Raw genomic sequence first — 20,979 nt, 5'->3', positions numbered from 1 at the left:
AAAAAAAGGGCAGGGGGACTTCTCTTGACCAACATTCATTCCTAGGCAACATCACTGCAAACACATTATTTGGTCTCTATTCTATTGTCATGTGAGGTCAGCAAATGGCCTGGCGTGTTTTCTACATTACAGGAGACTACAAAAAAAACCATCTTTCAGCTCATACAAATGCAAGTTCTATTTCCCCATGGTGGCCTGGCTTTGACAATATGGTCTCATCCTCATCTTTTACCCAATCTTGTCAGAATGTTGTCTTTGCTCCTATTGTCACACACCAAGCATTGGGTTTTCAAAGCTTTTGCCTCCTCCAGAGAAAAGACCCAGAATGAACCAATCTGCCAACAATGTCACATGTCCCTCCGTGCCATTAAGCAAAAGCAACAACATCGCTTATGATGAGATAAAACAGTCAATGGCGGGTGACTGAGCAACCAGAGCTGAGCAGAATTCACAGCCGTAATGAAAACAACTGGTACTATACTCTGCCACAATTAGTTCCTCGTCCAAGGTCCAATAACAAAACACCCCTCTCGCTACAACAAATTCTCTCTCTTCTACCCTTTTCTCTTGCAGCCAATCCAAACTTTGATTCAGTGACAACTCTCCCATCCAATCGTCCCCATCTTGGATGCACTTCATCTCGATAGGACCTGAACTTAGTCCGATTATAGTCTGCATTATCAAAACCTCAGTTATGATGGAATCCTTCCATTGCCCTATCCCTCTCTCTTCTAATATTCTCTATCCTTCTGACAGATTCCATCCCATCACAGACAGAACACCAATTCCACTCCTCACCCCAACATCAACCACATTCAGTCACATTTTGCAATTTTGCTGATTGGACTACAAACATCTGATTCTGGCCTATTTTGGCACTATATCGAATCAGGAAGGGGTAAATGCTCTACAAATCATCAGATGCTCTACAATTCATTTCCCAACTTCTCTTCCTCCCTGCCACTGTCCTGCTCCAACCCTCCTTCTAATCCACCTTGCTACCAATGAGTAGAGATAGCTAAAAGGTATAACTACCATGTAGCTATCAGATAGCTGGTTTAAAAAGTAGACACCAAAGAAAGGTAAACACCTTTAGGGAAGGAAATCACCTGCCTGATTAACATGTGACTTTACATCCATCGCCAGACTGGACAAGGAAATGGAGGGTCTCGCCCTGAAGGATCGATTGCACTTCTTATAAATTGCAGTGTGGTTGACCCTTATATGCCCTTGGAAGAGCCCCTGTCAACCAAATACCACTGAAGATAGACAATGAATGCTTGCCAAGCCAGAGCCCCAGCATTCTGTCAATTATTGAAAAGCCCTCCTCCTTCTAATGCACATGACAGCTTATTACCACCGTACCACTTTGAAGCATGAGAATGTGGGGAGACTCAACAATTAACTCAGGACAGGAAACTTGAGAGCCTCATCTCTTGAATGTTGCCATCTTCCAGCATCAAAACTTCCACACCAGCCACGCAGGCTTCACGTATTGGCGATCAATCCCATCACGCAATTCTCCATCATCAATAGCACCACAGATCAACCTTGCAGTGACCTCATGCTGCCTGCATTGGCCATTCATCCAGAGTTGTTGTCCAAGGCTCCTGAACAGTTCCGTCCCCTCTTCTTCATCAGACATGTTTCCTCCTTCTTCGGCAATAACATATTATATACATTGTGCTACTTGGGTTTTCTCCCAGTGGGCTAAAGACGAATCAGAGCCTATCCTAACGGACTGGAAACTCAATTGTCCCACTCTGTGAACTAGATATGGTCAATTAGCTCCTTTCAGGTATACACAGTTGTCACAGCGTTTCACAGAGGGTTAATCAATTATATTCTGCCACCTACTCTGCACTTGTGTTGAGAAGTGCCATAACTGCACAGTCAACTCAATCCTTCTTCACACATCAAGTCCACATCTGAGAGAACTGGGGAACCTTCTATACACTGCCTCCAATACAAGGATATGCAGCCTGAGGTACAGAGGGCACAGTGTTCCAGATGCAAAAGTAAAGGTACTTCAAAACTTTCCCAGTTTTATTCTTTATACTGTTAGGAAGGTTAACAGCCCATTAACCTTCCTCATACCACATGCTAACTTTCTGTGTTTCTTCCATTAGACCTCTCACCCTAGTTCCATTTATTGCATATCAGTTTGTGGCTCATTCCAGTTAAATAACAATTTGCTTATTCATCACTGCCAAAATGGGTAACCTCACATTTCCAAACCTTGTATTTCTAGCTTCTTGCCAATTCACTTAACCAATCTAAAGTATATCCCTCTCCAGGATTTTTGTCTGTGCTCTTAACCACTTTCTAACCCACTTATCTTTGTATTATATCCCTTGATTCCATTATTATCCAAAAATGCAACTCTTAACTCAATACCATGAGACTCAGAGATGATTAAGTCACAGCAGAGACATTGAAAAGATTAAAGGAAACTTTCTTCTGCAATAGAAATAGATGTCACTGCACTATTTCACTCCAGGGACTCTGCTTTTGGCCACCATCAGGAAATAGGTCAATGTGGACTGGTAGCTGATCCACAAAAGCTCAGTGAAACCACAGTAGTGGTTATCCAATGAATTCTAATCTCACAATATACACAGACAGCTGATGCAAATTTAGCTTTTATTACATCTCTATTACATGAAAAGTCAGTGCTGCCAATGGATGTTTACTATTGCACATCAATAAGGACCACACAGGCAGGGTGGAAGGGCAGCATGGTTGACATAGCAAGGGCAGCATGGTTGGCAATAGCAAGGGTGGCATGGTTGGTGGAGGAGTTAGCACAATGCTGATTAAGCACCAGCAATCGGGACGCTGGTCTTTGTACATTCTATAAGGAGTTTGCATGTTCTCCCCATGTCTGTGTGGGCTTTCCCCAGGGGCTTCAGTTTTCTCCTACCGTTCTAAATGTACCGAGGGTTGGAGTTTAATTGGGTATTATTAGGCAGCATGGTTTCGTGGGCTGAAATGGCCTGTTACTATACAGTGTGTCTAAATTTAAATTTTAAATTTAAAGTTTAAATTTAAATATGTTTAATGTTGTATGGTGATATCACTAATTTACCAATCCAGGTTCCTAATATTTCAAGCTATTGACATACAATCAAGATGTTCTCATGATACTCAAATACCTTGTACAAAATACACTCCCATAAAATTAATTTGTTAAGTTATACTTTTTTAAACTCCCCAATTCTGGACGATTGAAGTGACAAAACACAAGAAGGATTCATTCCCGAACTTCGACTGCTTATTGTTTTCCATGGATGCTGTGTGACCTGCCGAGTTCCTCCAGCACCTTGTTTTTGCTCCAGTGCTCCAGCATCTGCAGGTGTCTTGTTTATTTTCATGATTCACTTCGATTCTCCAGGGGCTATGTAGGATGAAGAAGTTGGTCAAAGTGATATTTCTCAATGCTTTCTATTGCAGTGAAACAGTCCGCTTTCATGACACAATATGTAGAAAGCAAGAGCAGAACGAGGTTCATTGCTCATTCAAATTAAGCTTTCTCCTCGTGGCTTTTGATCTCTCTATTCCCAGCTCTTTCACGGTCAAGGATAGGGAAATGGTGCCCAAGGAGTACCATTATGCATTCTGTCTGGTTGCTTCACTGTTTGGTACGGAGACGCCAATGCTCAGGTCAAGAAGACACTCCAGAGCATTGTTAACTCGGCCTATGACATTACAGGCATCAGTCTTCACTCCATCGAGGACACCTATAAGAGACTGTGACTTAAGAAAGCAGCCTCTATCCTCAAGAACACTCATCACCCAGGCCATGTCCTCTTCACTCTGCTACCATCTGGGAAAAGGTAAAGGAGCCTGAAGACGAGCACTCAGCGGCACAAGGACAGCTTCTGCCCCTCTACCATCAGATTTCTGAATGAACACTGAACCATAGACACTATCTTACTTCATCTCTTTTTCTTGCACTATTTTTATTTATTTTGTAATATGGTTTATACAAATTGTAGGCAATTCATGCCAGTTGTAAATCTGTCTGCCTTGCAGCAGGCAAAAAGAAATTCCATGTAATATGAAACTGTTTTATTACTATGGATGTTGAATTGAATATTGAATCTTAAATGTTTACACTGTGATGCTGCCACAAAACCATGAATTTTGTGACATGTTAAATCTGATTCTGAAACAAGTACAGCCCAGGAGTACCAATAAAGTGAAAGTGAATTGTGATCTTACTGATCGGGTTCAGCACCATCTTTCTGTTGTATATCATACGGCACATAAACCAACTGTGCAAGGTGGAGACTGCATCAAGTGAAGTGGAAACCCACACTTACAAAGAATATTTCAGAACTTCAAGATATTATCTAACAACTTTGCAGCTCCCTCAGATCTTTCGAAATGCAGTAACTGCTATGATTTAGCAAATAGGACAGGTTTACACAATCCCTGTCCACAATCTTCCCCACTACTCACTCAAACAGAAATGAGGGTGATGGACTGAACTGAGTGAAATGCTCAAGCTGCCTTAAAATCAGAGAAGCAAAGTATTCTCATGTGGGGAACTAATGGGGGAGCTTTGGTAGGAGTGCTACAGTTAAGTTACCCAATTAGTAACCCAAGGCCCAGGAACATTGATCTGCTGCCCCTGACCTAATCCCACCTGTGGATGTAATGAAAAACAAAAGTCTTTTGCAGTAAAAGCACCCAGGGATGCTGGAGGAACTCAGCCGGTCATGCAGCATCCACAGAAGGTAAAGATACATTACCAATGTTTCGAGCCTAAGCCCTTCCTCAAAGAACAGGAAGACAGATCAATAAAAGGATATGATAAGAGCAGAGATGTTAATCGATTTTTTTTAGGAGACAGAGGGAAAAGAGAGAGGGAGACAGAGCTGGGGAACAGGCGGCAAGGGGAAGAAGAAATGGGGAGGGGTTGTTAATGGAAACAGGAGGTTGATGTTAATGCCATCCATTTGTAGGGTGCCCAGACTGAAGTTGAGGTGTTGTTCCTGCAATTCGCAGGTGGCCTCAGTCTGGCAATTCATAAGGAAATGGGATGTGTTCCACTCAGCGCTCCAAACTGCCCCTCGCTTCAGGCACAATTATGGAAAACCAATAAATGCTGGTGAAGACACAAATGACTACAGACGCTGGAATCTGGACACAAAACCATCTAAAGGAGGAACTCAGTGGGTCAAGCAGCATCCAGTGGCTGGGGGAGGAGGAGGAAGAGTCAACGATTTGAGTCAAGACCCACCATTAAAATTAGTAGTCAGTGTTGTTTCACATCCAGTAAAGTGACAGTTAAAAATCATCTTCACATCCAGCCACATCACCAGCAAGGCAATATGAAATATGTGCTACATAGATGATTTCAAAAGTGCATGTGTGGTAGGGAGGCTGGATTTCAGTAGAGGTTGCCCAGGCAAGATTTAAGATCTCTTTCCAATACCAAGTTCAAAATCTGTAGAGTCTTATTTAGTGCAGTCGTCGTGGGCCAAAGGGCCTGTTCTGTGCTGCTTTGTTCTAGCTCTTGTGCCTTTTGCTGAAAGAACGTCTAAGGGTTGGGCTAAACATTTCTGAGTATCAGGCTCTTAACACTGCCACACCTTCCTACTTTTATTATAACAGAATCAAGGGTTGGAAATGCAGAAGATATAGTTCAAGCAGCAGAGAAAGGAAACTCACGCAAACAAATGTACATGCCAGCTGGGTGGTTAAGACACTTGAACTGCATCAGGAACCTGCATTTACACAGCACGTGCAATAGAAAAAAAATACCTCAATGCTCATCATAATTCATACAGAACTGGAGAAAATGTTAAAGGGAAAGATCAAAGACTCGGAGAAGGCTAGAACTTAAAAGAGGGGAGAGGATACCATGGCAGCTTGCCATTGAAAATTTGACAATTATTTAATTTTCGTCTGCGGGAAGATTAGAACCATACATCGCAGGTGTGTTCCATCTGTGATGCAGCTATCAACGTCTTGTGGTAAAATAAACCATGTTATCATTTACTTTGAGTTTAATTTCCCCAAACCTCTAGCCCAGTGGTTCTCAACCTTGTTCTTTCTTCTCACATACCACCTCAAGCAATCCTTTACTAATCACAGAGCACCTATGGCATAGAGAATACTTAAAGTGGTAGGTGAGTGGAAAGAACAAGGTTGAGAACCATTGCTCTAGCCCTTTCTCCACATCTGAAATGGTCACCATTGTGTAAACACAGTTCCAATGTTCTGACCCCTCACTAGCATTTACAATTTTATTCTTGTTTATGAGAAATCAAAACTACTACATGTGGAAGAATAAAAGGTGATGTAAATCGTGGAGAGAGTGAACAGCGCAAGGTTCCCTGGCATGCATACAAGGGACAACCTACCCTGGACACACAACAGTTCCTCATTTGTCAGGAAGGCACAGCACCGCCTATGCTTCCAAAGGAAGGCCAAGGAGGGAAAGCTACCAGCCCCGATCTTGACAACTTTCTAAAAGAGCACGATTGAAAGTGAAAAAAGGACAACGCTGGGGAAACTGCAGGTCAAACAGTGTACTTTATATCGCAAAAATAAAGATACATAACTAACGTTTTGGGCTTGAGCCTTTCGTAGAGTTATGAGAAAAATGTAGGCAGGCGTTTGAACAAAATGGTGGGGGGGGGGGGAGGAGGAGGTGCACAGCCCCATAGGCAGGAGAATAATGGGAAGGAGGGCACACCTAAAAGTGGGGTGGGGGAATGGCTCTGTGAATGGAGAGGGAAGGGGTAGAGAGCTGGAGGAAAGAAGACTGATGGATATGGAAGAGAGGGAGAATGGGGAGAGTGTCCTGCCTGGCTGTATCAATGTCTGGTATGGTAGGTGCAAATCATCTGGCTGGAAGTCAATACAAGGGATCATCAAAACAGATGAGAAGATTACAAAGGTCTCGCTGACTTTTATTGATCTCATCTACTGGGAGCGTTGCTTAAATAGGGCTCAAAGAATTGTGGAAGACCCAGCACATCGAATCTTTGACCTACTATCATCAGGAAGGAGGTACAAGAGCATCAAATTCAGGACTGCCACACTGAGAAATAGCTTCTTCCCACAAGATGTGAGATTGACGAACAGTGTATCCTGTAACCGAATAAATCATCCCAAAATATTTATCTACATTTATTTAAAATTATATCTTTTATGTATGCATGTATTATGCACTGTGTATTGTGTGTGCACCATGGTCCAGAGAAACACTGTTTCGTCGAGTTGCACGTGTACAGTCAGATGATTAAATAAACTTGAACTTGAAATACAGCCTGTACATCCTGTTTTTTTTTCACAGGTCTGTAGAATTTCCTGCCAGAAGGTTTGATGACCACATCCACCAAATAGTGGCATCCACTGTGTTATAGAAAGAGCTTCAAGCATTCCTTTGGTAGAGGTCAGTTCTCCAGAGGAAAAAGAGGATGGGATATCAGTGGAAGGAAGAGACTTGCTGGTGCCGCACTCTGCTTGTACAATGAACAGAGGGAAGAGAGTAGCGGGGAGAATTTCTGAGATGGAAGTGGAGATCTGGACTGAGTGACACAGGAACAACACCATGAACAAATGAACTTTTGTGCAATCTATTGTCATTTGTTATTGACCTGGAGTTTTTTTACCTTTCCAAGGCAAGAGAGATGGCAAATATCACACATTTTCAACTGACCTCAGTTGGGGTACAACAGCCAGATTTTCTAAGAGTCTTCTTCAGGTACCGTGGCTCTGAAGCTCTGTGATTAGTAAAGGATTTCTTAAGGTGGGATGTGAGTGGGAAGGGAAGGTTGAGAACCACTGCTCTAGACCCAATTGTTACTGAAATATTTTGCTTGATAAAAACTGTCATTGGCCCATTTCCTTTGGAGTTATAAAACTGTGCACATAATGAGTCAATTAGGTACGATTGAAACATTGTTTTTCAAACCTTTTTTCTTTCCACTCACATACTACCTTAAGCAATCCCTTACTAATCACAGAGCACTTTTGGCATAGGGACTACTTAAAGTGGAATGTTAGTTTAAAATTTGAAAACCACTGATCTAAAGCAACTATTCCCAAACTCTTTTTTGGCTATGGCACCCTGAAGACTCTGCTCAGGTTATGAGCTTCCATGTGAATCAATCAACTTTAGTTAGTTTCTTCCACACTTCTCTCCTTCCAACCACATAACAAACATAAAAAATAGTTTATAATTTCAGACCATGACCCCAGATAAATGAGCTTTGGCTCCCGTTGAGAATGACTGATGTAAAGTACCAAGGGTTTTAAGTTTATCTGGATGCAGAAATGGTACATTTAATGCGGAAAGAGTTCATTTTGTTGCTAGTAATTCCTTTGTCACCTTCCAATCTGATGGCTTTACATGTCACAAGGTTACAATGGGCGTCTGGGTCTGCGTTCTGCTAACTTGTATCCCCACAAGCTCCAAAAAAAAAACCTTTCATTTCTGGCCAATTCCATTCTTAACGTTTCAACTCTACCAATTCATCCCTTCTCCAGTGCCAAATACCTTCCAATTCTGAAGGACTGTGCTTGCTAACTGTCTAATTACATTCAGAGCTTGTTCTACACACCATTGGTAAGACTACCTTCAAATATATCTGCTTTCAAGCTGCTCTCTGGTGCCTAATATTTAACTAGGGTGTGGGAACCCAGTGTCTGGAAACTCCAACCTTAAAGATTGAGTGTTATCAGCACACATGATAAAATGATTAGAGATTAAACTTTACAAGATGGGAGCACACCATCCCCCACACTGTTGACGCACCCTGCATGTACTTTGTCGATGCAGGTTACCAAGCAACAGAAAGTACTGCTAACAACACTATGCTGGGTGCAGTAATGATGAAGCATCTCAACAACCCAAGAGGAGTTCTGTCACACTGAAAGTGTTTCCCAGCTCTAATTCTCCAAAGTATTGCATTTGCACTACCAATGATTAAACATTCAGTCTGTGGGAAATCAAAGAATTGTGCCACAAGGCTAGTAAGCTGAATTGAGAAGCTAGGCTGCATATTACAGTCCAGGTTCCAAGAATTTCAATGCTGTGTTTCAGGTAAAACCAAAGCTCTGTTGAAGACAAAAAGAATGCTAGAGGTACTCTGCAGCTGGGGAGAGAGAAACGGAGCTGCTGCAGCAGTGTGAACACCTTTCAGTAGGGATAGGTTGGGGGGGGGGGTGTTGGTTTATATGAAAACTGGAGTAGTCAATGTTAATGCCATCCATTTGGAAGGTGCCTAGTTGGAATACGAGGTGTTCTTCCAATTTGCGGATGATCTCAGTCGGGCAGCACGAGACCATGGACAGACATGTGGGCATGGAAATGGGCCGGTGAATTGAAATGGGTTGCCACTGGAAGGGCTGCACTATTTGGACGATAGCTTGTTATTTTTCCCCAGATGCTGCCTGAACTGTCAATTATTTTCTCTTCTTTTCCTACAGTTCCAGCATCTATATTTTGCTTTGCAAAATCTGTCCAACTTTGGGTAAACATAACTCACGTCCTGACCAACATTCCTCCAGAAATTTCAAATGAAATTAACCATTTACTTCACTTCCTATTTCTGGAATTTGCAATGTGCAAACATTTGTCCCTCTCCATATCCCAACACAGAAACCGCAACAAATCTTTTCCTTGAAAAGTTTTGACGCATTTCCAGAAAGGTAGAAGGCACCACATCAAATCTAACATTTGTTTCTCCAGGAGATTTTGCCTGGTCACCTGCTCTCAGTGACCAACCCTGGGAACTGCACTGCAGAAATCCCAGATCTAGTCATCAGGAACAGAAGTACCGTGCCGACACAAACAAAGGCAAATTTAATTTTTAATTTTTGTTTTCAAATTTAGACATACAGCATGGTGATGAGCCCTTTTGACCCTCGAGCCCGTGCCACATAATTACACCCAATTGGCCTATAACCAGATATATGTTTAAAAGGTGGGAGAAAACTGGAGCATTCAGACAAAACCCACGCAGACACAGGGAGAGCGTACAAACTCCTTACAGACCGCGCCAGATTTGAACTGTAATAGCCTTGCGCTAACCATGCCATATTTTAACAAAATACAAAAATCACACCAACTTTAGATTTAATTCACTGCTTGGGAAAGACATTGCAATAAAACAGACCCATCCGTTTCAGAGGTCAAGATGTATAATTGCTCACTTGCAGCAATGAAGTTCCAAATGTTGGCTCAGTTTGGTTAAGGTAGAGACTTTCCCTGACTGAATTTGAGACTGTTTTCATTGAGAGTATGAGCTTCTAACATCCATTGGTGTGCTTTCTGACAGCACAAAGCATGACCAAGTAGCAGGCTGTTTAATCTCTGATTCCCACAGAATCAACCACACTCGTCTTTGTATCAGTAGGAGTAACAAACAGAATTGCTTCCTTTGTTTCAAACAATTGCCGTAACAGAGCACCAGCATTATAACATCTCAACATTTCACCTTTCGTACACCTGCCACGTGGGGTGACATTAATAAAAGCCAAATAGAGTTGCTTTTGTTGGATATGGGGTTTACAGCAATAGATTGAACCCGAGTATACAAAGGGTGAACCTGCAAAAAATTCCAGGTCTCTGCTCTCCTCCATCTGGGACTCCACCACTAATCGCCAGACTCTGGAATTCCATCTCTCCTCGCAGATGCTCCTTACAGCATCAGAATCAGGTTTATTGCATTGAACATCGTGTCGTGAAATTTGTAGTTTTGTGGCAACAGTATGGTACAGAACAAGGTGAAAATGACTAAACTACAATTTTCTAAATAAAAGATTTAAAAAATAAATAAGTAGTGCAAAAAAGAGAAAAGGTGATGGCAGCAGTAAGAAAGGGGGATGGCCTGGGTGATGAGGGCCTTTCTCTCTCTGTTTTTGACCAGATCCAAAGATCTCATGTTTGGTACTCAAAATCTCCATTACGTTATTTGAGAAGGGGTGGAGGGTTGTATGGGTGGATAACATTATTCACAATAGGGTGATAAACCAATTGAGGCAGATTGCCCACAAGTAAAAAACCATTGTCATAGGGTCAGTTAGAGACCATGGAAACAGTCCTTCAGCCTAACTCATCCATACTGCCAAAGGTGCCTTCCTGTGTTAGCCCCATGGGATTAATTTTTCCCCATATCCTTCTAAACCTTTCCTATCCATGTACCTGTCCAAATGTCTTTCAAACATTGTTACTGTACCCATTTCAACTGCTTCCTCTCGAAGCTTGTCCAATATGGGGTAGCATGGTTGGTGTACCGGTTAGTGCAACACCTTTACAGCGCTAGCGATCGGGACCAGGGTTTGAATCCACGCTGTCTTCTGTAAGAAGTCGGTATGTTCTCTCAGAGTCTGTGTTGGTTTTCCCCGGGGGCTCCAGTTTCCTCCCACTGTTCGAAACGTACCGGGGGCATAGGTTAATTGGGTGTAAATTGGGCAGCACGAACTTGTGGGCTGAAATGGCCTGTTACCGTGCGGTATGTCTAGATTAAAAATTTATACCTACCACCCTCTTGTGTGAAAGATTTGCCCCCTCAGGTCCCCTTCAAAAATCTTTCCCCTCTCACTTTAAAAAATGTGCCTTCTAGGTTTAGACGCCCCTATCCTGAGGAAAAGATCACATTCACCTTATTGACGCCCCTCATGATTCAAGCCTGCTAGTCCTGCCTTTAGATGGTTTCTGTAATGAGGCAACTAATTTGCAATGTAGATTTATTACGTAGGTGCTGAAGAAGGAAATTACTCTCAAAGCCTTTCTCCAGCACTAATCTGTACAAATGCCAGGATCTAATGACAAATAGCAGCATTTTTTTAGAATCAACCTTCCTCCTCGCTATGCCACGTACAGGTTCACCTCAGTGTGGGTGCGCAGCTCTGCATGCCTCCATGCTCACTGAAAGATGCACATGTACTGTATCCCGAAGGTCAGGGTATAGCTGTGAGGCAAGTATCGGTGGGACTGAGACATTGAGGGGCTGGGACCTGTGAAACAGTCCCAAACTCTTGAAGAGCACGTTGTTCAAAGAGGCTACATGAATGGCAGTGGTGATTTATACAGAGAACGTGTTAACTTTGGTGACACTATAAATGCATTGACACGGCAACATTATGAATATAAAGAGTGGGCAGCACCATGAAGGCAGCAGTTTTACAGACAGGCTGAAGCCTGTGTGGTGTATTGAGGGGCTCGGTGGAGGGAGGGGCTAAGAGAAGGGAATGTTAACACAGTCTGAGATGGTGCTCTTTTCAAATTCTGAATCCCACCCAGGGTATCCTGAATCCCTCCCTGGTTGGTCGAAACCCCACCCCAGATAACCTGAACCATTCCATGGGTGATGTGACCCCCCCCTCCACCCCAGAGCAATCTGAACCCCACTCTGGACAATCCAACCCCAATCCTAGGACGATTTGAACCCCACCCAAGATGACCCAAACCCCCAACCTTCTTGGCCAATCTAAACTCCACCCTGGATAATCCAACCCCCTCCCACCCCACCATGGATGACTGGAACCCAAATCCTAGCTCAAATACTTGCACATTGCAGGAGTAGGATTACATCAGGAATCACTCGTGTGGCAGTGATCCAATGAGAAGGTCAGAAAGGTGTGGCTGGGTGGTGTTTTAGAGGATTGAAGAATTCATTGTTGTGTCTAGTGGAATAAAAGAAAGTCATATTCATGGTGTGCTGGAAAAAATAAGTAATGTATTCTTTATTTGTTTGAAAGCAGTTAAAAAGCAGTGCAGCTACAAGTGGTGAGCCCGTGAGTTCACAATACCTTCTAATTTAAAATGGATAGTGACAAGGACAAGCCCCGTACAGGAGTAGTTGGGGAGGTCAAACTGAAGACTCCCCCCTCCCCTTTTTATTAATAATGCACCTGGTTGGTTCACGATTCTTGAGGCGCACTTCTCTACCCTCAGAGTGACAAGTTAGAAAACAAAGTACGTTTACTTGTGGAGTGTCTTCCAGAGCAGATTGACTGTGAATTGGAGGATGCCTTGGTTGATCAAGATGGTCACCTCCCATACAACATGCTTAAGCTGGTTATTCTTCTGCATACTCAACCATCTAGGGAGACTCATATTGCCCAATTATTAGCTGATAACAACCTAGGCAATAGGCAACTGACAGAGATGTTGAGGAGGTGATGCAGGCTAGCTGAAACAGACCCTGTCAAAGACAATTTTTGGAAACAGAGGTTCCTTTCATCACTGACTATGCAGGTCCAGGCTTTGGCAATGCAACAGACTTCCTTCTGTTGACCTGGTTGGAAACGTGGTGGTCAATAAATGGTAGCTGGGAAACGACCAGGCCCGGCAGTACAGGCAACTGCTGCCCATGGGTACATCAGCCACCATCTTGTCCTCAAAGACCATCTCTCAAGTGTTCAATTTCATGTTGATTCCGATGCAGAGATTTCAGTGGTTCCCTCCAACCCCTGAAGAACGCAGACACCCTAATTTGTCATGTGTTTTCAGTCGCGAATGATTCTCATATTCAAATACATGGTCAGAGGGGACTCATTTGGATTTCAGTCTCAAGAAACCTTTTCAGTGGGTTTTCACAGTTGCAAATGTGGCAAATTCCATTTGGGGAGCAGATTTCTTGTCACATTTTTCTTTGTTGGCGGATTTGAAAAATTGCTGTGTCATGGACCGCAGCTCTTGTATGCAAGTGAGCTGTGTTTGTCATCCCTCAAATATCGTCAGCCACCTGATGAGCCTTCAACTTGGCTCCTGCCTTTTCTAAGCCTTGTTAAAGGGATTCCCCTGCCTAGTGACCCCATTGTACTGTTACAAGTCCAGGGGACCCCAAAACCCAGCAGCAATAGAAATTCACCAAGGCAAATGGTTGCTTAAATAAAAGTCGCTTTTAATTTTCTTTAAACGTAAAAACAGGATCAAACTTTAACTTATTACTATGAACTTAACCCCCTTCTAATTCTAAGTGCATGTGTATGTAATGTGTATATGTTCAGGGAAGTTCTTTGATTCACAGTCAAATCTCACTTCTCACTCCTCAAAGTTCACTGATATCAGGCAATTCTTATACTATGCACAGAATTTAACATTTATGAATTTTCACCAGTGCTGAAAGGAAGGTTCTTGTTGGTTTTAGAGAGAGATTTGTTGCTCAGGAAGGTTCTTGTTGGTTTTAGAGAGAGATTTGTTGCTCGTTGGACATGCACAAACTGATCTCCCATGATCGGTCACTTCAGTGTCTTGCTGAAGAAACTTGCCCCATCATGGGTTTTCCAAGTGATAACCTCTTCCAGGTCACCACCGAGTTCCTCTTGTTTCCCTAATTTCCTCTTGTAAGGACAACAAGGGTTTTTCAACAGGCTGAACTCAGAACTCACAACCCATCTTCAAAATGGGGTTTTAACAAGCCTGCCAAAAGCCACTGCAGAACTGTGGAACTCAGTTCTCTCTCTCTCTCTCATTCCAATGAATCCTGTTTGTTCTTTCCTCTCTCTCGGTTTGCAAAAAAAATTAGAACTTCTTGCAGGACCAAACCAATCCTTGAAAGATCTTCATCAGCACTTTGAGCCTGGCCTGTTTATTTGCACCTGCTTTTGAAGTTCCTTCCAAAGTAGTTTCATTGTCTTTGCAAAGCCACTGGTGCCTCAATGTCTCACTTTCAGCAAAGCTCTTGGATTTTAAATGAGATGTCTTTTGTGATGTGTTACTCCGTTGTGAAGTGACCTATACATTAAACCCCCACAATCTATCTCTTTTAAAGACATATTTATATATAATATACCCCATAACAATATCATCATTAAACATGCATTAACCCATCATATACAGAATGGAATGAATATTCACCAATAATAATGTTGTTCTTTGGTTTTGCTACACAGAAAATCAAACACCTGAAGCAAAATTTATTTTTAAATGCCACAGCAGATGTGAGCTTGCATCCTAAGTGACCAAATCACAATACCCAATAGAACATCATCTTTAAAATAGCTTCATTAATGAACTGGTTAGCATGCTTATTTAAACATATATTGAAACAGAAGATCAGATGCAAACTAATCTGTCTCTCAAGCTGGTTCTGGCATTCAAATAGATCTGAGCTATTTACCACCTCTATATTCTAATCTATCCAGATTTTATCACCTTGTGTCCTTAAAGTTTCAAATGACCATCAGTAAACATGCACTCCTGTGGAGTGATTTATCTACACTTTATTCAAGAACTTGTTTCCACATTTCACTCCCGAAATATCAGTTATATCTCTTTACCTCCTATAGATGCTGAAAAACCAGCTGAGTTCCTCCGGCATTTCTGTGTTTAACTGCATTTCACTCCTGTCTGATCTTGCTCAAATTTTGTGTGCCTGCTCTGTGTTCCCACATCTGATCTGTTGTGCAGCTACCCTGTCAAAACACTGATCATTTAAAACAGGGGCCCAACACCACCACCCCTCCCCACACCCCAGTGGCCAGAGCACATTTAAGTAAAAGCCTTGTTTTTTTTCACCTCACATAACAAATGTCTTTTATGTAGTCGGTAGAAGTACGGAAGAAACTAAAATGACTGCTTCACAGGGCAGGGGGCCCATAAATTGAGCAGAGTCCTTAGGGGGCCATGGCCAAAAGAAAAGTTTGAGAATGATTTCAAACACAAATCGTTCCACAACCGTGAATTCCCATTTAAGGTTTGTACATTAGTTCATAGTTCCACCACTTTTGTGAATCAGCTCTTTTAATAACAACCTTCATTCTGGTGCCCAACACATGTAGCCAACAACAATTTCCATTTACAGAGCATCTTTGACGTTGGAGATCCCCCGCTACTCCAGAAGTAAAATTGGTGTTCAGCACACCAGAAAATGTAAGGACAGCTGAGCAACAGTGATCAATAATGTAGTTGTTAAGTGGCATCTTTAAAGGGGAGGATAGAGAGTAGTTTATAGCAGGAATTCCACACTGTAGGACTGTCTTGCTAACTGAAAGGAGAGCAGCCAATGGTGCGGCAATTGACTGAAATATTCTGTCCGATTCCATTCACACTGGTAACCCACTGAATCAAAACTAGTAGATGTCCTGTGGTATTGCTCACTGAAATTATTCAAGTGACAGGAAGTAATCAAATAGCGAATTTGCTGTGCATGCAGAGCTTATTTTAGCTAAATGGGAATAATGGACGGGGAAATGTCAGTTTTAGGCATTGTGATCTTCCACTGATATCACCAACAGCAACTACCTAGAGTGTGGCTTCACAACTAACAGTCATGGGATGAATCTCTGACCATGACAAAGTGGAGAACAGAAGAGAGACGGAGAGACTCATGGCTTGATACCAGGACAATAACCTCTCCCTCAATGAGCTCAAAACCAAAGAATTGTTTATAGGACTTCTAGAAGCAATTGAGGAGAGTGAACCACATTTTAACCCCATATTCAGAAGATAATGCTGCAGGAATGTGAAATTCCTCCTTCCACAGCCAAGGTTATACTCCAACTATGCATAGCATCTCTTTTAAGAGCAGATCTGCAATTTTGTTTCTCATTTTTAGGAAAAGGCTTCCCACTATACCAACTATTTATCAATCAGTCTTAATATAATTCAAATAGATAAAGGGCATTTCCAATACATTGAGTCATTTGGATTAGTATTTATTTAAGTCAAGTGGCCAGGATCAACTTGAGAGCACTCTAGACATCCAATGGCAACTCTCCAGAAGAGGGGAAGATTGGGATGTTTCCCCGCATGAAGCCAATGCCAGGAACTACTGTGGTCATGAAGGTGACCCAAAATAAACACTGAATAGGGAGTCACTTGGCTCCAGATGAAATTCTACAGCATATCCTGGATATATATAATTTATTTACAAAGGATCAGGAAGACACTAATATATCATTTATGTCATGGAAATATTTGCTAATTTATTCAGAAAATTGAATGCCTGTCATGCAGGGTAAGTGCTATTTACGAACAGGAGGTTGGTTTAGTGCAATGCTATTACAGTACAGCAACCTAGGTTCGAATCTGGAGCTGTCTGCAGGGAGTTTCTAGGTTTTCTCCGTGTCTGCGTGGGTTTTCCCCGGGTGCTCCGGCTTCCTCCCACCCTTCAAATTAATTTGAGTGAAATTGGACAGCAGATTTAAATGGCTGGTGTTGTATTCAACCGTGCTGTAAATAAATTCACTTTAAAAAAAAATTAACTTAATAATTGCAAGCCCATCCTTTCTACCCATCATTAAAACCCTGCAACTAATAGATGTTAATATACAGCTGATCTAATCTGTGGGGTTTCATCTACTGCATCCGGTGCTCCTGTTGTGGCCTCTTCTAACATCTGAGAGACTGGACACAGACTGAGAGATTGATTCGTTGAGCACTTTCACTCTGTTTGCTGCAATTGTGGGGACTTCCTCGTGGCCACCCATTTCAATTCTGCACTCCACTCACACGCCGACATGTCTGTCCATGGCCTCATGGACTGCCAATCCGAGGACAGCTGCAAATTGGAAGTACAATACCCAATATTCTGTCTGGGCACTCTCCAAATGGATGGCATTAACATCGACTTCTCTGGCTTCCTTAGGCCCCTCCCCCCATCTCGGTCACTCTTTCCATATCCCTCTGTCTCCTTTCCTCGAGCTCCCCACCCCTTCCCTCTCTATTCAGAGAGCTAACCAACCTCCCCCAACAATCACTTCCTAGCTCTTTTTCTTCTGCGCTTCCACCCATATCCATCTACGACTTCATGCCTGTGCTCCTCTCACCCCACCATTTTTTTCAGGTACTTCTTTGCTTTTGGCTCATACCTTAACAAAGGGCTGAGGATCGAACCGATTGTGTATTTTTGCTACATTAAGACAGCAATAAGGAGCTATAATTAGTCTCAAGGAACTTTCTGCCTCATTATCAATTTTGGTTGGGAAATAGTTCAAGTGGGCACTGGGGCTGGGAAGGGACTGACAGAAGACACCCTCCAGAATTAAACTGCCCATTTATCCCTATAATCTCAGGTCAAACCATGACTTGATAGCCCACGCAGCAGGACTGAGGTGTGAAATAGCTTCCATATGCTCTAATTTCCCACATTACTGTGGCAAATTGAACTCATTCCCCATGGGCGGACTCCAGTATTGTTGGGAGAGATCCAATTAACAGACACCACGGCAAAGAAAGACTGGGTGGCCCTATGAAGCAAACACTGGCCAGATGCACCACTAACATCACGTACCAGCCAAGTGCAAGTGGTACCATCACAGCTGATAATCTTGAACCAATTGTAATTACAGTTTGTTTACACCAAGCAACCTGCCTTTCTCACTCCCACACTGACATGTTTGCCCATGGCCTCATGAATTGCCAAACCAAGATCGGTATATTGGAGGAGCAACACCTAATATTCCATCAGGGCACTCTCCAACTGGATGGCGTTAACATCACGTCTCCAGGATCTGCTTGCCCACTTCCCTCTCCCTCTATCTTTCCTCCAGCTCTCCATCCCTTTCCCTCTCCATTAACTGAGCCATCTCCCCTTCCCTGTATTTTCTGTTATGCTCTCCCTCGTCCATCTCTTAACTCTTGCCTGTAGACTTTGCTCCTTCCACTCCCACCATTTCATTCAGGTGCCCGCTTACATTTTGCTCACACCTTGATGGAGGGCTCAAGACCAAAACATTGGTTATGTTTCTTTAACTTTGTTCTATAAAGTACACTGTTGGAGTTTCTCCAGCATTGTTTTAACTTCAATCACAGCATTTTTTGTATTTTACTGCATGCTCTCACTTTGGTTTCAAATTGGACCTATGCCATTCACAACCTTGTGCATTAATATGTTGAAGGAATTCTTCAAAGTTGACAAAGCTGGTAATCTTGGTGAAAGATTAGGGTTGGAGGTAATTTCATCCCACGGGGAATAGGAAAAAGTAAAACACAAAAGTCTGCAGACACCATGATTAAAGTAAAAACACCATGTCAGAGAAACTCAGCAGGTCAAACAGTGTATTTTACATAACAAATGTAAAAATCGATTAACTGACATTTTGGGTTTGATCCCTTCATCGAGGTATCTTGAGGAATAGGAATAAAGAAGAATTCTCAATTATAGTTTGCTTTATTCCTGTTGATTTAAATCTGGAGCTTTGAGTTGTTTAAAACTGGACATCGAGATAAGGATGAAGGATCTGGACCTGCAACATTGAATGTTTCTCTTTCTGCAGGTGCTGCCTGGCTTGCTGAATGTTCTGGAATTTTCTGATAAAATATATGCCTGTTTGAACATCATCGTCATTAATTACCAGAAGTTGACAGTTACGGCAATTCTCTCAGTTCAAAGAGGTCCAACATGTAGCTGGCATCGGCCATGGTAAACATCATCTTTACCCATTAGAAATAACACAAGTGTCAAACATTCCCATGGGAATGCAGAAGAATAAATAGCAGTGCATGTGAAGTATGTCCACGGGACAGAAGTGGGGGAGGGGGTGGAGAGAGATGGGCCACAATACTGGAACCCAGTGGAGGGGACCAATACCATCAGAAGGACCAAAGGGGGGGGGAGAGGAGATGATGCTGAGACCAGCAAACAGGTGAGGGGGAAAGGAGGAAATGGTGCTGACCAGCAGACAGGTCAGGGGCTGATAATGTTGAAACCAGCAGAAGATCTTGGGGGGGGGGGGGGGGGCGGACAGAGAGTGAGAGGGTGTGTGTATGTGTTGATACCAGCAGACGGTGGTGGGGGGAGGGACCTAAGGAGACATGGAGTAAACTGCATATGATAACATACCCCAATGCGACAAGCCTGGTCGTTCAGTGCCTTGATCCAGGCTTTCTGCCAATTGTCCCTGAAGGACTTGAAGGAGGAGAGGGAGGCGAGGAGATGCCGGAGTCCCGAGGTGGAGGCGCTGATCTCCCGGGAGCAGCCCAGCTGCAGGAGGGAGCTCCACAATCCCAGAGCGTCTGCAGACCGATGCCGGGTGACGGGCCGGCTGACCCGACGGAAAATCCCCACGGAATACTGCACGAGCCAAGTCAACACGGTCACGGTGGAAGCCGCGAACAGCACCCAGAGGATCAGCCAGCCGGCGTCGTGGAAAAGAGACGGGACAGAGACACCGCCGAAGAGACCAAAGGCCATGATACCCCGGGTGACAGGCACAGGGCGATGAGCCTCACCCCGAGCCCCTGGGAGGAGACATAAAGCGACGATCCGAGCCCCTGGTGGGGGACACAGGGCGAGGAACCTCACCCCGAGCCCAAAACGTAGCGAGCGAATCCAACGTAGAAATAACTCTGGCGCATTCGGCAAACTCTCCTCGTCAGTCCCCGGCGGGCAGATGCAGACCCCGAGATCCCTGTCGGTCGGATCCTCGCTGGCTACATTGTATCACACAGAGGGCAACATTAAATTGGGTCACGGGGGGGTGTTGCAGGTCGAGGCGCCCGGCTCCGTGGCACCCGCTGTCAGAAGGAAGCGATCCATTCCCCAGCCGGGCGATCCCTCAGCCGCCCATGGCTCGAAGCTGAAATTGGACTGCGGCGTGTCAGTTTCAGGCAGCTGACTTCCTCCCTCCGATGCTCGCACCGTCCCTCGCTGGGGCGGGCGTCAACCTATCAACTCCCCTCCCCGTTTCCGTTTGCCGACAGCCTTCCCGACCCTGCAGTTGCAGATCAGAGCGAGGGGCGACGTGGAGGGGCCGCCAGGGTTCGTCTGGGCTCAGCGCCCCCACCAGAATACCGCTGGATCCAGCACCCGGACCCCGAACGCCGGCAGCCTCGGCGGGCGCTCACACGGCGCAGGGGCGAAGAGAGGGGGGGCCAGTTTCGAGGCGGCGCTCACACGGCGCACGCGCCGACACGCCCTTCGCGATCATTGGTCATGAGACAGGAGGGAGCGGGCTGAGGTGGAGCGTGAAAGCAAATGGGGTAGGGCCAGCGGGGTGGGGAGACTGAGGAGGGGCCACGGGGTGGGTGGGTGGGTGGGGAGGGGCCACGGGGTGGGTGGGTGG

At 44.0% G+C, this 20,979-nt stretch overlaps 1 protein-coding gene across 4 annotated transcripts in view; it reads right to left on the bottom strand.

Moving 5' to 3' along the window:
- Nucleotides 1-20,777, bottom strand: part of c2cd2l (c2cd2 like) — a 104,357-nt gene extending 83,580 nt beyond the window's left edge. For 3 of the 4 annotated variants that reach the window (XM_069894999.1, XM_069895000.1, XM_069895001.1), the window contains exon 1: nucleotides 19,758-20,777. In XM_069894999.1, coding sequence (XP_069751100.1) covers nucleotides 19,758-20,108 — 351 coding nt within the window. In that variant the 5' untranslated portion in view covers nucleotides 20,109-20,777. The remainder of the gene's footprint in view (nucleotides 1-19,757) is intronic. The other variant, XM_069895002.1, reaches the window with a different exon arrangement.
- Between the last annotated feature and the right edge of the window lie 202 nt (nucleotides 20,778-20,979).

The sequence above is a fragment of the Narcine bancroftii genome, chromosome 8, assembly GCF_036971445.1.
Source record: "Narcine bancroftii isolate sNarBan1 chromosome 8, sNarBan1.hap1, whole genome shotgun sequence".
In the NCBI taxonomy this organism is placed as follows: Eukaryota; Metazoa; Chordata; class Chondrichthyes; order Torpediniformes; family Narcinidae; genus Narcine; species Narcine bancroftii.
The sequence above is the reverse complement of the archived record's forward strand: the minus strand, read 5'-3'. Positions and strand labels throughout refer to the sequence as shown.